The 13,278-nt window shown below is 31.9% G+C and overlaps 5 protein-coding genes across 5 annotated transcripts; 3 read left to right on the top strand and 2 right to left on the bottom strand.

Moving 5' to 3' along the window:
- Window positions 1-38: 38 nt before the first annotated feature.
- On the top strand, window positions 39-2,364 carry LOC136775402 (putative nuclease HARBI1). The gene is made up of 5 exons (XM_066730137.1): window positions 39-178; window positions 365-724; window positions 870-1,156; window positions 1,232-1,781; window positions 2,195-2,364. The coding sequence occupies exons 2-5, from the start codon at window positions 378-380 to the stop codon at window positions 2,202-2,204; spliced, it is 1,194 nt and encodes a 397-aa protein (XP_066586234.1). The 5' UTR covers window positions 39-178; window positions 365-377; the 3' UTR covers window positions 2,205-2,364.
- Window positions 2,365-2,438: 74 nt separating this feature from the next.
- On the bottom strand, window positions 2,439-4,026 carry LOC136775403 (uncharacterized). Its single transcript, XM_066730138.1, has 5 exons — window positions 3,889-4,026; window positions 3,475-3,815; window positions 3,219-3,412; window positions 2,824-3,129; window positions 2,439-2,745 (listed from the first exon to the last, which is right to left on the bottom strand). The coding sequence occupies exons 2-5, from the start codon at window positions 3,773-3,775 to the stop codon at window positions 2,698-2,700; spliced, it is 849 nt and encodes a 282-aa protein (XP_066586235.1). The 5' UTR covers window positions 3,776-3,815; window positions 3,889-4,026; the 3' UTR covers window positions 2,439-2,697.
- Window positions 4,027-4,412: 386 nt separating this feature from the next.
- tex (THO complex 3 homolog tex) lies at window positions 4,413-5,734 on the top strand. The gene is made up of 2 exons (XM_066731061.1): window positions 4,413-4,777; window positions 4,852-5,734. Exons 1-2 carry the CDS (start codon window positions 4,595-4,597, stop codon window positions 5,632-5,634), a joined length of 966 nt encoding a protein of 321 aa, XP_066587158.1. The 5' UTR covers window positions 4,413-4,594; the 3' UTR covers window positions 5,635-5,734.
- Window positions 5,735-5,884: 150 nt separating this feature from the next.
- Parp (Poly-(ADP-ribose) polymerase) lies at window positions 5,885-9,744 on the top strand. The gene is made up of 5 exons (XM_066731059.1): window positions 5,885-6,390; window positions 6,614-6,755; window positions 6,831-8,072; window positions 8,140-8,453; window positions 8,518-9,744. Exons 1-5 carry the CDS (start codon window positions 6,277-6,279, stop codon window positions 9,661-9,663), a joined length of 2,958 nt encoding a protein of 985 aa, XP_066587156.1. The 5' UTR covers window positions 5,885-6,276; the 3' UTR covers window positions 9,664-9,744.
- A 156-nt stretch (window positions 9,745-9,900) lies between these two features.
- eIF3i (eukaryotic translation initiation factor 3 subunit i) lies at window positions 9,901-11,660 on the bottom strand. The gene is made up of 5 exons (XM_066731060.1): window positions 11,395-11,660; window positions 10,890-11,136; window positions 10,552-10,832; window positions 10,279-10,479; window positions 9,901-10,207 (listed from the first exon to the last, which is right to left on the bottom strand). Exons 1-5 carry the CDS (start codon window positions 11,395-11,397, stop codon window positions 9,959-9,961), a joined length of 981 nt encoding a protein of 326 aa, XP_066587157.1. The 5' UTR covers window positions 11,398-11,660; the 3' UTR covers window positions 9,901-9,958.
- Between the last annotated feature and the right edge of the window lie 1,618 nt (window positions 11,661-13,278).

Here is a 13,278-nt window from a genome sequence, read left to right as displayed (position 1 = left end):
TAGAAAAGGAAAATAATTTTATGTTTTAACGTTTCCAGCTTGCACAGGTTATAGTATAATGAATAAGGAATAAAGGAATACAAAAATTGGACCAAAATACCAAATTACCATAGAGGTAAACTTCAACAAGTTATCACTAACTCCGAACCTCGTCATTCCAAATAGTTTTGCTTTTAAGGTAAGTTTTTTATTTTGCGTTATATTCTAAAAATAATATTTGTCAACAATGATAATTTTTTAAAATAAATGTAAAACAAGTTTACGTCAGAAATATAAGCTTATCTTTGAGAATATTTCATAGGATTCCAATTTGAAGCAATTCTATCTAGAAATTGGTTAAAAATTGATTTTTTGAATTTTTCAGAGTTGTATGAAGAATGGACGATTTCAGAGAATATGTTTCAAGATTCTTATTCGAAAATGACAATGCAGAAGAATATTCTAGCGTTGAAACATTTCAAATACATAGAGAGATGATAAGAGATTTATATTGTAGCAGAATCGAAAATTTTGAACAATACATTTCAAGATTTATATTTGAAGATGATGATGAGGAATTTACTTATGCTCAGACATTTCGAAGACCCAGAGTAATAAGAGAAAGAGTTAATTATTTAGAAATATATGATGATGTTGATTTTAAAAAAAGATTCCGCTTATCAAAAGAAAATGTATGTAATTTGTTATCAGTAATTGGACAAAAATTACTTAATAGAACAGAACGGTAAGTAAATATGATGTTAACTTATAGATAGGTTCTGCTTATTGATATCACCCAAGCGAAGAATAAGAAAGTTTATACTTTTTCTGTTTTGTGATTGCAACGTAATTTTCGAACATTCTCAATTAATGAAATTTAATATTTTCAGGAATAATGCAATCCCACCGATAATTCAGCTTCTACTAATGCTTAGATTCGCAGCAACTGGTTCTTTTTTAATGACAGTTGCCGATTTTTGCGGTATTAGTGTAAGTAGTGCTCAAATGATTGTACACAAAGTTACCGCCGCAATTGCAGCGCTTCATACAAAATTCATCAAGTTCCCTAATAAGTCTAATGATATTTTAAAAAGTAAAGCAAAAAATTTTAATCTATCTGGATTCCCCCGAGTCATTGGTGCTATTGACTGCATACATATAAGAATAAAATCTTATGGTAAAATAATGCATTCTATTATACACATTGTATGTAAAAACGAATAATGCTTAAAATATGCTCGTTTTATTTCAGGTGGTGAGGACGGTGAGATCTATAGAAATAGGAAAGGCTTCTTTTCTATTAACGTACAGGCAATAGTAGACTCTAGTTTAAAAATACTTGATTTGGTCGCTCACTGGCCAGGATCGACACACGACGCTACAATTTTTAATAATTCATTTATAAAAATGCGTTTAGAAAATGGCGAATTTGGTAATGGAGTATTGTTAGGGGATTCGGGCTATCCATCGTTACCGTTTTTATTAACACCTCTGCAAAACCCACAAACAGCAGCAGAGACATTATATAACGAAGCACAAATCCGAACTCGATCGATGGTGGAGAGAGCGTTTGGGATTCTTGGTAAACAGTTTCCTGTCCTTACACTTGGATCACGTTTTCGTACACCTGAAAACACTTTACCTTTGATAACTGCTTGCGTAGTATTATTCAATATAACGAGATCAAACGAGGAAGATGTGAAGGATATTAATGTTGATGCTTATAATAATATAGAGAGAGAGCTACATCAGAATCTTACTGAAAACGAAAGAGAATATTTCATTCATAATTATTTTCAAAGGTATTAGTATACAGGGTTTTTCTCTAACAGCGGAACATAGGAGATTTCGTGTTATTTGACTATAGTAAATTTTACTATAGTGAAATTACTGTTTTCCATTTAATTTAAATATTAAACGTAGTAACCAAGATTAATTGAGTAAAATGACATTTATAATGAATAATAAAAGCAATTAAACTAAAATAACTATTAAATTGTAACTATCTACGCTTTTATTAATTATAATAATGTATAGTAAGTGCTTCATTGCTATAGTTAAATAACAATCCTATGTTCCGCTGTTAGAGAAAAACCCTGTATCTCTTGTTTTAATATCTATATTAAATGGAAGTCTCATATATTAAAATGTAAAGAGAACTAAGGATTAAATTTAATCTTCTATAGCCAATGTAACAAAACATTTGAAATTGCAGGCTGTTGTAAGAAAATATTGTTGAACCAAATTCATGCAGATGAGTGAAGGGAACTTTCAGATTACAAAGAACAAAAATGAATGAGAATTTTAGCTGAAGGATGGAACAGTTAATTAAAGTGAAATAGACTACTGTTCGCTGTATATATGAAAAGATAAATGCAGATGTTGAATGGTAAAATATGCAATAATTGTATGAATAACGAAATAAAATTATTAATATTTTAATCTAAATCAGTTCTTTAATCATTAAACAAGAGAATATGAAACTTTGAATAACATTATTAATTTTAAATATTAACTATAATATCACAGAGCTTAACCTTCACTTGATATAATTAACATATTAAGTATTTATAATATCACAGGGTTTAAACTTTAGATCATATAATTAATTAACATAGTAAACATTATTAATATCACTGGACTTTGGTAACAACGAGAGTAAATGTCACATGCAAACAAATTTTAATCGATATCAGTCATAACCTATACTCCTTCGTCCTATTCAACATGTAACTTTTCGTGATATTCATCTCTGGGAAATGCAGTCTAAAACACAAAACTTAAGATGAAAAATACATAAACACCTGTCTTCAATTACTAAAATTATAAACAAAAAACTATTACCAGTGTAGTTGAATGCATGTTTGCTGATTCTTTTAGTTTGACCTCTAACAATTTTACTTGCAATTCTTCCTTTTTCAATTGCATATTTAGAATTTTTTTCTCATAATTTGCTTTTTCTAGTAAATGCTGTTTCATTAAATGAGCTAGCTCTAGTTTGCTTTCTAATAGCAGGTCTCCTTTTATTTTCTTCTTCTTAATCGTTGAATTAACAGCTATTTTATTGCTCAATGGTGGACTTATAGGCTTCTTTAATTGATTTGGAGACCATTTATCCCACTGATTCACTTCATTTTCATCAATTAAAAACTAAAAATGAAATTAAACATGTTTTAATAAAAAGATTTATTAATTTACATATGCTAATTTATACTACGAAATAATAAGTTTTGTCTTACTTGAAAAACTGCATTATCCGCATCATCTGGATCATCAGCCTCTTCTTCAAAATAATTTTCAACTGGAGTATTAATAGAAGACGAAAAACTAGTATCCGAGTCAAATGGGTTATATAAACCATCTACTGATTTTTGTATTATTTCATATGCTTTCTCATATAGTATGTTTGGCTTCACTTCATTTCTACCACCACCTGAAAGAATTGTTATACGTAAACTAAGAAAAATATTATAATTGTTTAAACATTTTAATTACCTGTTTTATATAACTCTTGCTTTAGTTTTGCATAATGTTTTCTGGTATTCGTTTTTGTATTTACCCAGAATGTTCTTAATGACTCACTGTTTATGTGTTGTCCATGCATTCTATAAAATTTTGTACTGATTTCATCCCACGATTTATTTTTCATAGATGTGCTTACAGCATCTGTTTTCTTGTTTTCTATAACCGCCGAAAATTCTTTTATTAACTCTATTATTGTCAGTTTCTTATCAAACGTTAAGTATTCTTTTTTCTTGCTTTCATATTTTGTTCTTAGCTGTTCATTAAGTTCCATCACTACTAGCACATCCAGTTTTATTTACTTCACCAAAGTCCTTATGTATAATAAAAAATTATCATTGTTGACAAATATTATTTTTAGAATATAACGCAAAATAAAAAACTTACCTTAAAAGCAAAACTATTTGGAATTACGAGGTTCGGAGTTAGTGATAACTTGTTGAAGTTTCCCTCTATGGTAATTTGGTATTTTGGTCCAATTTTTGTATTCCTTTATTCCTTATTCATTATGCTATAACCTGTGCAAGCTGGAAACGTTAAAACAAAAAATTATTTTCCTTTTCTAAGGTTGGTGATACTTTTTAATGTCCCTTTAAATTAAAATGAGTTGGTCGGACTCACCCTAAAGCCTAGAGGCTAAAGGTGAGTTTTCATATATCGCATAAGTCGTATATTGCGGTTGCGAATATCCTTCTGGGCCGGTTTTTCCACCTATTGGTAAAATTTATCTGCTTGGTAAAATTGACAAACTGTAGTAAATTCTATTCAATTTCAAGCTTTACCAAACGGATAAATTTATCCAGACGTTTTGCCAATAGGTGGAACAATCGGCCCTCTGTCTTTTTTCAATGGTTCATTCTTGACAGATAATACAGATATAACGATGTCCGCACTAGTCCGCAGTATGTACTGGCAGTAAATTCTGGAACACGGCCTTGATTGATAGTGCGCAGTTTCATGAGCGCATCATATGAAACAAATTTTAAATAGCTTTAGAAACTCTGATGAAATGAGCCTTGATCCACCATCCACCCTGATCGGCCTGATCTTGAATGGTTGATGGGGACCTCGGCTCCGATCTCCAACAAGAAGAATGGCAGATAATTTAAGGGTAGAAGAATTAATCTCTTATTTTAAATCACATAATAAAATTCGTGAGCAGCAAAGTCACACTTCTAAGGTACACAGTGTTGGATGGAGCTGCGATGGAAAACTATTAGCATCTGGCTCATTTGATAAGTCTGTCTGCATTTTTTCACTAAGCCCTGATCGCCTGGTAATTACTTTTCCCTTGTTCTATTAGTAAAATATATTGTTATTTCATTCATTTTATGCTTACTTATTATATAGAAACAAGAAACAGTATTTCGTGGTCATGGTGGAAGTGTGGACCAATTATGCTGGCATGCATCCTACCCAGAACTATTATCAACTGCCAGTGGAGACAAGACTGTTCGCATATGGGATACAAGGACTCAAAAGTGTACAGCAAATATAGGAACCAGAGGGGAAAACATAAATATTTCTTGGTCTCCTGATGGAAATACCATAGCTGTAGGAAACAAGGAAGACTTAGTAACTTTCATTGATGCAAGAGTAATGAAAATCCGAGCTGAAGAACAGTTCAATTTTGAAGTCAATGAAATATCCTGGAATAAAGATTCCGATACATTTTATTTAACAAATGGTCAAGGCTGTGTACACATTCTCAGTTATCCAGATTTGGAATTATTACATGTTATCAAAGCGCATCCAGGAACTTGTATCTGTATAGAATTTGATCCTACAGGACGATATTTTGCCACAGGTTCAGCAGATGCACTAGTTTCTTTGTGGGATGCAGATGAATTATGTTGCTTAAGAACTTTCTCCAGGCTTGAATGGCCTGTTAGAACAATTTCCTTCTCTTATGATGGCCAATTATTAGCTGCAGCTTCTGAAGATTTAGTGATCGACATCGGAGAAGTTCAAACTGGAGAAAAAGTTGCTGATATTCCTGTCGAAGCTGCCACTTTCACAGTGGCTTGGCATCCAAAGCAATATTTATTAGCTTATGCTTGTGATGATAAGGACTCCTATGACAGAAAGCGAGATGCTGGAAGTCTTAAAGTTTTTGGATTTGCTAATGAATAACTGTTTCTGTCAGAAACTAAATTTTTAAAGTTAATATTTTTTTACATTAAATTTGTATGAATTATCCCTAGGGTATGTAATAAATCACTTTCTACAGAGATCTTAGGCTGATTTCTCCCAAATCCCACTACTTGACTACAATGTCTATTGATATCTTCACAATTTATTTCTGATGAGTTTAAGAACACAATTTCGAAAGGGATTTCGGGATTTCTTTTCTGGCGGGAATGTAACTTTCCTCTGAAGCCGGGCGGGCAACGTAAACCGGCCTGAACAGCCTGAACTGAATTATTTCATTTATTTCTGAGAGCCGAGCCGAGTGTCTAGGCAAGGCACTAGCCTGAGCTGAGTGCTTGTCTGCCTGACAAAGACAAACAGCAGTTCCGCACTATCCGTTATTGACTATTCAGCACTATTTTAAGTTCGTGAAATTTTGTGGCTTTATGTATAGTTAGGCTTTAAAAATATATACAAATTTAGTTTTTTGGTAGTTTTTTTAAGTGATATTTATGTATATTCCGATTTCAAAGCTTCGTTAAGTCGTGAATAATCTCTTCAATTCTTCTGATGAAAGATCTTTGGTTTTAAGCTATTTCTATATTTGCAATTTTTGCCAAATACAAAAAAATATAATCCTCAAAAATGAATGACGACCTTCCGTACATCGTTGAATATGCTAAAAGTGGTAGGTCACAATGTAAAGATTGTGCAGCTCCAATAATGAAAGACGTGTTAAGACTGGGTACTGTAACACAGGTATCTTTTAAGAAAATAATTTTTTATTAAAGGTTATTTTTCTCTACATTTGTCCAGCTTCTGTTTTAAAGTCACTGATCTTTTTTATTTAGATGATCTCTGTAGAAAAAAAAGGTTCTTTAAAATTGGACTAAATTCACTAACGTTATTATTAATTAATACTCTTTTTTACACATAAAATTACTTTTAAATATCACTTACTAAGTTTTTTCTTTTTTACAAGAGTCCCTTTTACGATGGAAAAATACAAAGGTGGTATCATCAAAAATGTTTCTTTCAAAAGCAAAGACCACAATCTGTAGCAGACATAGCACATTTTGACAGTATCCGTTGGGAAGATCAGGAGCATATAAAATTGAAAATTGGTATTACAATTTTACAACTATGTTGTTAATATTTTTCATTTTCAGTGAAAATACATTTCTATATATTTTGTATAGCTGAAACTTCTGGCTTACCTTTACCTGGTAGAGGTAAGAAGCGAGGGGCAAAAAGTTCAATATCTAATAATTTCAAATTGGAATATGCAAAGTCAAGTCAATCTACATGCAAAGGTTGTCTACAAAAAATTATTAAATCTGAAGTAAGAATATCCAAGAAAGACTTTGATTCTGATGAAGGCAGAAAGTATGGTGGCATTGATAGATGGCATCATGTACTCTGCTTTGAAAAGTTAAGAAAAGAGCTTCAGTTCTTTGAAGCAGGAGAAAGCCTTCCTGGATTTAAAACTTTATCAAAAGAAGACCAGCAAAATGTAAAACAAATATTACCAAAAATAGAAAATGATGCACCTGCAGCAAAACAAATGAAAATTGAAAAAGAGGATGAAGAGGAAGTTAAGCTACTAAAAAAGCAAAATGAACAAGTATTTAAAAAACGAGATGGATTGTCTATTCTTGCTAAAAGTGCCTTAGTTAACATATTGGAAATAAATAATCAACATATTCCAGAAGGTATGTCTGCTATCTTAGATCACTTAGCAGATATTATTTGTTTTGGTGCTTTGGAAATCTGCCCAAAATGTGGTGGCCAATTGTCATTCACATCTGGAGTAGGGTATACATGTAATGGAAACCTATCAGAATGGGTGAAATGTGAGAATGTGATTATAGACCCAAAACGAAGCAAGGTCCAAATTCCTATAGAGCTTAAAGAAACTTACCCTCAGCTTTTTAAGAAACTAAAAGTAGGAAAACGAGCTATTCGCCTTGCAGTACCTTCTACTTCATCAGTAGGCAAAAAAGAGGATGTAGTTGATGGCCCAAAAGTTCAAGGTAGACCTATGCCACTGCAAGGCATGAACTTTGTTGTAATAGGAAAAACTGCAAAGCCTTTGAATGATATAAAAAGAGAAATTCTATTACTTGGTGGTAAGGTCACTACTAAAATTGATAGTGAAGTGGTAGCTGTTATTTCCACCCCAAAGGATGTAGAAAAACTGAACAAAAAAATGCAAGAAGCAAAAGATTTAGGTATTCAAGCAGTATCAGAGGATTTTTTGGAAGAAGTAAAAGAGTTCACAAATGTAACTGCTTCTTTGATTAATAAATTGACTATCTCTCCTTGGGGGAATGACCCCTCACCAAGAATCACAAGCTGTCAAACTAAATCAGCAGCAAAAAGTACATATAAAAGTAAATATGAGAATATAGGTTCAGGAAAAGTTAAACTGCAAATAAAAGGTAAATATTAATATAGAAGATTTATTAACTCAAAGATTACATTTCTCTATTCTTTATTCTTTTTTAGATGGGGGAATGGTCGACCCAGATAGCGGTCTTCAAGACTGTGCGCATATTTATAAGGAGGGAAAAGAAAAATATGCAGCAGTTTTAGGATTAACCGATATACAAACAAAGAGGAATAGCTACTATAAAATTCAAATATTGGAGCATGATAAACGTAGCTCATATTGGGTGTTTCGAAGCTGGGGTAGAATTGGTACTACTATTGGTAACAATAAATTAGAAGATATGGACTTAGATGAAGCAAAGGAAACATTCGAAAGACTTTATGAAGAGAAAACTGGTAACTGTTGGACAGCGCGACATCATTTCGTTAAGGTACGAATTAGTTGCTAAAAATTATAAAAAGAGACTTCCCATTCTAGTAAAGGTTTAATTTTAGGTTCCCAATAAAATGTACCCCTTAGAAATGGACGAAGGTGGTGGAGATAGCGCTTCCGGGCTTCTTGAATCTTCTATAAAGAGTAATTTAAAACAGCAAGTGCAAGATCTAATAAGATTAATTTTTGACGAACAAAAAATGAAAGAGGCGTTGCTGGAATTTGAAATTGATATCGATAAAATGCCTTTAGGCAAACTGTCAAAAAACCAAATAGAAAAGGCTTACAAAGTTTTAAGTAGTCTTCAAGACCTACTACAAACAGGAAAAGCGACCAGAGAGCTCCTAATTGATGCCTCTAATAGATTTTATACTTATATTCCTCATAACTTTGGAATATCTGGACCGAAAATTTTGGAAGATTTAGCGGAACTAAAACAAAAATGTGAGATGCTTGACTCCTTGTTAGAAATGGAAATAGCATATAGTTTATTACACGGAAAATTATCTTCCGACGATGAAAAGAAGAATCCATTGGATGTCCATTACGAGCAATTAAAAACCGAAATAGATGTTTTGGATAAAAACAGCGACGAATTTAAGCTTATCGAAACGTATGTACGAAATACGCATGCATCAACGCACAGTACGTATGAACTTGTAATAGAAGATGTGTTCTGCGTAACCCGCCAAGGCGAGGAGCGCCGCTACAAACCGTTCAAGAAGTTGAATAATAGACAACTTTTATGGCACGGATCCCGTGTTACAAATTATGCTGGGATACTATCTCAAGGTTTACGGATTGCTCCTCCGGAGGCTCCTGTAACAGGTTACATGTTTGGAAAGGGTATTTACTTTGCCGATATGGTCTCCAAATCAGCAAATTATTGCTGCACCAATACGCAAAATCCGACAGGATTAATAATGCTGTGCGAAGTAGCACTGGGTAACATATACGAAAGATATGAAGCTGATTACATTGAAAAATTGCCAAAGGGTAAACATTCTACAAAAGGTTGTGGCCAAACGCAACCAGATCCAGAGAAAACAAAAGTATTACCTGATGGAGTTACAGTACCATGTGGACCACCAGTTCCTGTTAATTTAAAGAAAAAATCAGCACTATTGTATAATGAATATATTGTTTATGATGTAGCACAAGTAAAAACCAAATACTTGCTGAAAGTGAATTTTAAATACAAGGTTTAAAGAACAATAATTTTGTTTAATATGCTTTACTTTTCTATATACTATATTTAAAATCAAAATTTTGTGTAAGTTAATGTGTGAGTGACCTATTTGTTAACATAAGAATTAAAGATTTTTGTACTTGCATCGATTGTAATTGTCTTGATCAAATTGTATTCGTATGAATAAATCACTTTCCAGTACATTAAATTACATTGTAATACTGTTATTTATTTGTATTAATGTTTGTGTAAAGAATTGGAGACCAAGACGTAAGAATTTTATTTGATAAATTGTCATACATTTATTATTAAAATTAGTATTCAAAATGAAAATCAAAGTATGACTGATCAAAATTATTAATACGTATATAACCATCTTCTCCCCCTGTGGCGAAACTGCGCCCGTTTGGATGGAAAGCTAAAGAATTGATTGGACCAAAGTGACCTTTCAATCTGGCAAACTCCTCCTCAAATACAAGGTGGAAAAATCGAGAATCGAATTTTCCTTGACGTGCAGATGTGGTTGTTACATCCATAGCATCTTGTCCACCACCAAGTACCACCTGAATAAAAAAAAAATATTTTAGGTAAGAAAATATTAGTTGTATTTTCTATTATTAGTAAATGGGCTAACATGATCCAAAATAGGAGAAATAGTTGCTGAGTTAACAGGTCTTTCAGTTTTATATGTTTTCAAATGCATCAAAGATTCACTGTCAAATAGTTTAGCAGTGTTATCTTTTGATGCTGTAACAAACATTGTTCCATCCTTATTAAATTGCATATCATTTATCTGTGATTTGTGTCCTCTCACACTAGATAATTCTTTTCCTGTCTATAAAAATCAGAAATTTTAAGAATTTTCATTGATTCTCATTATTTTATTATAAAAAAGTGTTATATATACCCTAACATCCCAAAGAGTAATTTCTCCATCTTCATGACCTGTAATTATGGTTTCATCCAGGGCACCCCATAAAACAGCAGAAATCCTAGGTCCATTGACAGATATTCTTGTAATAGCATCTTTCTGATTTAATTCAGCATCTACATTCCTAACATCCATAATGAACAACTCACACTGATGACCTAAAGCTTTATCAGTGGAAAAAACTGCTAAATTTGCTGAATAGCTAAAACTACATGTTCTTACAGAACTGTTAGTTGCCAGCTGGCCTATTTCCTTTCCTACAAAAGTAAAAAAGATCACAAATGTGGAAAATACTATTTAAGATTTATATAAACCTGTTTCACAGTCCCAGACTCTCATGGTATTGTCTCCACTGCCAGACAAGAATCTGGTAGTGTCCCAATTAACGTCAATACACCAAATTGAACCATTGTGTCCATTGAAAGTTCCAAGACGTTCTCCATTCAATGAATACCAGACATTTGGTTTCTTATCTTTGCTAGCTGAGAATAACAAATCTCCCTCGCGATTATACTTAATTTTTGTTATGGCACGTTCATGCCCGTGTAACATCAAAGGTTTCTGTAACATATTTGAAAAAAATTAATTTCTTCATATTCGATTGCAAATTCAAATTTTCTATTTAAAAATCAACGAAAATAAATAATCAGTAATCAAATTTATCAACAGCATATATGGAAAAAGCGTAAGAATAATACAAAATTGGTAAAATGTCAAATAGGTTATGTTATCACGTGTTTTTATATCTCTTTAAAAAATACAATCAATATATCAAAGGTTTAGAGCAAAATATCAAGTGAAAACAAGTTAACTACTCACCATTATTCTTGTTATTTATAAATGTGGAGAATATATAGGTATTATTACAAGCAGCATGAACTTCCTTTGACTTGTCTTCGCAAAGAGAAAAATTTTAGGTTATGTTCGTATTAGCGTCATGTAAATGTAATGCAGTATTGACGTACACAATTTTTTATACAATTAGCTAAGTGAAACGTTTAAAAAAATCTAAATACACCACGTTTATGTTTAATTTCAAGTAAATTTAAACAAATCAATAGATAAGGAAGGATTAAATGTAGTCAGTGAATTAATTAAAATTAAAATTAATCAAAATGGGAATTGGTAAACCAAGTGGGTGAATAAATGAAGAATGTAGCCGTTAAGAAACTATTAATAAAGGATTTATAGTTTAACGGAGCATATATATATATATAGCGAAATCGTAATACAATGCTGGTATACTTTATTCGTATGATCATATAATATTGTACAAATTATTACAGTAAACTATATATTTCCGTAATCGCGTTCTACAAGAGTATCACTGAATTCTTTCAAAAACGCGCATAGTTTTTTCCTTTCATCTCAGTTTTTCGCCGAGAGAGAGAAAGAGAGAGGGGAATTTCCGGCGAATTCGGTCTAAAATGGAGAATGATCGTTAACAAAAATGAGAATCATTTACGAGAAACAGTTAAGAGTGAGAGTAAGACTGAAAAAGAAAGAGAAAGAGAGACAGAGAAAATGAGAAAGAAAGGAAGAAGGGAAGAAAGGAAGAGAGAGAGAGAGAGAGAGAGAAAGAGAGATGTGGGCCTGATGGAAGATATCGAAAAGTGCATCTATCTCAAATTTTTGGCGGAAATTTAACTCTACTCGATAAAAAAAAAGAAAAAAAGGACTACTCCCGAACTCTTCCCGTACAATTCTCCACGAGAAAACAATTGTTTATAAATATACTATATATAAGGATTAAATTAAATTCTTGCTTTCTTGTATATCTCAAAGTATAATCTATCTACAAGTCGTTAAACAATTATTCTATCCACGCTCTGGCTTCTTAACTAATTTATATATTTATATATATAATATCTCTCGTATTATATATATACATATATATATACACACATAGAGAAACAAATATAATATATATTTATATATATATATATATACTTATATATATTCAATTCAATTTCTCATTTATATCAATTGTATTAATATTAATCGAGTAACTGATAATTTGACTCGATTCCATTTTCCAGTCGTTATTCTTGATGCTTTTGGTTTCTTTCCATTTGGGAAAAGAGAAATGATACGTCTGTTTTTTCCGTTGAATTATTATCCTTTCTTCCCCTTTATGTGAAAAAGAAAAGAAAGTATAGAAATTAAAAAAGAGAGAAACTGATATAATAGAACTTATCGATCAATGAACGAACAGACTACGAAAATTCGTAAATTCGATATATTCACATTTACATATAAATCCATATGTCAATATAAATATATTAGTAATCCTACGCGTGTCTGTTTATTCGTTTACAATAAATTGCAGTTAATTCGCGCCCCACACATGTTTCGTATATTTCTTTTCTCTTAATTAGTTAATTAACTCTTTTTAAACTCGTCTCGTCAAAGTTCCATCCTCTTTTCCTCCCCTCAACGGGGAAAATTGGTATACACCTGTGTTTTGTGTATGCGTGTATAAGTGTGCCATCCTATTTTTATTGATATACTTCGCTTATATTATTACCCTATATTAATGTACACTTCTTTGTTCTTATAAGAGCGCAAAAAAATAAAACTGGATATTTGCTATCTCCTTATTACAGTTATGCGATTAGCGAACAGCTGAAACTTATAGTTTAATTAGATACAATTTACAGCTCTCTTCCCGGCTGGCCGCCGATCATCTCGACTTTTCCAGAT

The sequence above is a fragment of the Prorops nasuta genome, unplaced genomic scaffold (assembly GCF_024137725.1).
Source record: "Prorops nasuta isolate Cenicafe-Biocafe unplaced genomic scaffold, Cenicafe_Pnas_1.2 PNAS00008, whole genome shotgun sequence".
NCBI lineage: Eukaryota > Metazoa > Arthropoda > Insecta > Hymenoptera > Bethylidae > Prorops > Prorops nasuta.
This window is presented reverse-complemented; position numbering and strand designations above follow the sequence as displayed.

Coding starts and splice junctions, on each gene's coding strand:
- LOC136775402 (XM_066730137.1), top strand. CDS start 378: ATGGACGATTTCAGAGAATATGTTTCAAGATTCTTATTCGAAAATGAC. Junction 725..869: donor TTACTTAATAGAACAGAACG/GTAAGTAAATAT, acceptor TAATATTTTCAG/GAATAATGCAATCCCACCGA. Junction 1,157..1,231: donor TATAAGAATAAAATCTTATG/GTAAAATAATGC, acceptor GTTTTATTTCAG/GTGGTGAGGACGGTGAGATC.
- LOC136775403 (XM_066730138.1), bottom strand. CDS start 3,775: ATGGAACTTAATGAACAGCTAAGAACAAAATATGAAAGCAAGAAAAAA. Junction 3,413..3,474: donor GCAAGAGTTATATAAAACAG/GTAATTAAAATG, acceptor CAATTCTTTCAG/GTGGTGGTAGAAATGAAGTG. Junction 2,746..2,823: donor ACATGCATTCAACTACACTG/GTAATAGTTTTT, acceptor TTTGTGTTTTAG/ACTGCATTTCCCAGAGATGA.
- tex (XM_066731061.1), top strand. CDS start 4,595: ATGGCAGATAATTTAAGGGTAGAAGAATTAATCTCTTATTTTAAATCA. Junction 4,778..4,851: donor CACTAAGCCCTGATCGCCTG/GTAATTACTTTT, acceptor CTTATTATATAG/AAACAAGAAACAGTATTTCG.
- Parp (XM_066731059.1), top strand. CDS start 6,277: ATGAATGACGACCTTCCGTACATCGTTGAATATGCTAAAAGTGGTAGG. Junction 6,756..6,830: donor GCATATAAAATTGAAAATTG/GTATTACAATTT, acceptor TATTTTGTATAG/CTGAAACTTCTGGCTTACCT. Junction 8,454..8,517: donor CGCGACATCATTTCGTTAAG/GTACGAATTAGT, acceptor GTTTAATTTTAG/GTTCCCAATAAAATGTACCC.
- eIF3i (XM_066731060.1), bottom strand. Junction 10,833..10,889: donor AGTCTGGGACTGTGAAACAG/GTTTATATAAAT, acceptor TTACTTTTGTAG/GAAAGGAAATAGGCCAGCTG. Junction 10,480..10,551: donor TTACTCTTTGGGATGTTAGG/GTATATATAACA, acceptor TGATTTTTATAG/ACAGGAAAAGAATTATCTAG.